This window comes from Morone saxatilis, unplaced genomic scaffold, assembly GCF_004916995.1.
Source record: "Morone saxatilis isolate NCDOM2014 unplaced genomic scaffold, NCSU_SB_2.0 Contig9, whole genome shotgun sequence".
Lineage (NCBI taxonomy): Eukaryota > Metazoa > Chordata > Actinopteri > Moronidae > Morone > Morone saxatilis.
Window position 1 is genome coordinate 23,005,827 of NW_023340268.1, and position 1,771 is coordinate 23,007,597.

Genomic DNA, 1,771 nt, shown 5'->3' on the forward strand with positions numbered 1-1,771 from the left:
TTTTTTCTTTTTTTCTTTTTTCAATTACAATCTTTTCGGTGGCTAGGGTTTTATGCTAGTTTTAATTCTAGCTAAGCAATTGACTTACCCCACTGACACTGATTTTGCTCAACACAAGAAAATTTGATTATATTTAAGAATATTTGGCTTTGGTTTCTGGAAGGGCTGTTTTTGCAGTGCATAGTGCATCTGGAGGTTTAAAGGTTAAGGTTAAATCTAACCCTATTTAGATTAATTCATATATAGAGATTTTTTTTTATACTGAAAGTAAAATCTGTTTTTGGTGATCAGTGCCTAACAACTATGAATGGTTTACAGAAGGTTGTTTTAAACCCTATATCTAATGAACTATCTTTATAAAAATGATACTTATATATAATATTTTAAGTTAGCTATTAAACAAATATAAAACTCCTTTTCCAAGTATGACATTAAGTCCTGATCATTGGCTAGAAAGACGAGAAAACAGGTGAGCGAAGGGGAGTCCCTGCAGGCAGCCATGGAAAAGGAGGAGCCTAACTTATGTTAAAGTTTAACATCGCCTACATGTGATAAGCATTATTCTGTCCACCTGTAGTATTTACTGTATATACATGTAAAGCTGTTTCACCTCTATGTCAGAGATGGCAGATTCCAGAGCACAGCTCCAGTTGACCAAACCTTCTGAGCGATAAATCAGACCACAATCACACAGCCTGACGAAGGCCTCAGTCACAGCCCTGCTGAAACCCTGAAATATAACAAAAACAACAAAAATCATATTATAAATACTTCCAAAGTGCTACTTTTTACATTTGTTTAACATTACTATAAAAGCCTACTTATTACCTCTAATAGCCAGTGGTATACTTCAATATAATGAAGCATACAAGAAGAGAGCTTACACTTATGTTCTCTCTAAGCTGTGGGGCCCACTGGTTCCTTTAACTAGCTGAAGAAAAGGCCACTTTTTACGAGCCAATTCTGCGGTCTCAAGTCAAAAACAACAAAAATATAACAAAAACAACAAAAATATAACAAAAACAACAAAAATCATATAATAAATACTTCCAAAGTGCTACTTCCAAATACTTCCAAAGTGCTACTTTTTACATTTGTTTAACATTACTATAAAAGCCTACTTATTACCCAGTGGTATACTTCAATATAATGAAGCATACAAGAAGAGAGCTTACACTTATGTTCTCTCTAAGCTGTGGGCCCCACTGGTTCCTTTAACTAGCTGAAGAAAAGGCCACTTTTAACGAGCCAATTCTGCGGTCTCAAGGCTACTTATACAGAAGGTGACACCAAGGTGGGGCCCACGTATTAAGAGGGTGTAGACTAAACCTTAAGTGCTGCATGAGCGAGAGATGAACCCACAAGATCTCGAGCTACGATACGTTACTGACATTCAGGCCTATTCATTTTGAGAGAGCAACAGTCAATGGGGAAACTACTACCTTCCACTGATCAATGGTGTAATCTCATCACTATAATATAACATATGTGACTGGAGTCTTACTGGATCCATAGTGAAACACGCTCTGCTCCAGTCCAGAGAAGCTCCGAGCCTTCTCAGCTGGTGGTAGATCTCTTCTCCTTTCCTGGGACACACAAGGACAAAATACTTAAATTTAACTTAAATGCACATGTACAGTTTAGTTTCTTTAGTCAAGCTACTTAAGATATTTTGCACACCATTGTACTTGCACATTGCATATAATGTATAAATTTAGGGACCGAGCACAGTGACAACTGTGAGGTCCCTATTGTTCCTGTAGGAATTATT

General features: G+C 36.8%; 2 protein-coding genes across 2 annotated transcripts in view; both read right to left on the bottom strand.

Moving 5' to 3' along the window:
* The window catches only part of vars2 (valyl-tRNA synthetase 2, mitochondrial), a gene marked incomplete in the record, with an annotated part of 13,154 nt that extends 11,570 nt beyond the window's left edge, over positions 1-1,584 (bottom strand). Inside the window, 2 exon segments of the mRNA XM_035681204.1 lie at positions 611-730; positions 1,505-1,584. Coding sequence (XP_035537097.1) covers positions 611-730; positions 1,505-1,513 — 129 coding nt within the window.
* Positions 1,505-1,771, bottom strand: part of LOC118342619 (valine--tRNA ligase, mitochondrial-like) — a gene marked incomplete in the record, with an annotated part of 6,969 nt that continues 6,702 nt past the window's right edge. Inside the window, 1 exon segment of the mRNA XM_035681222.1 lies at positions 1,505-1,586.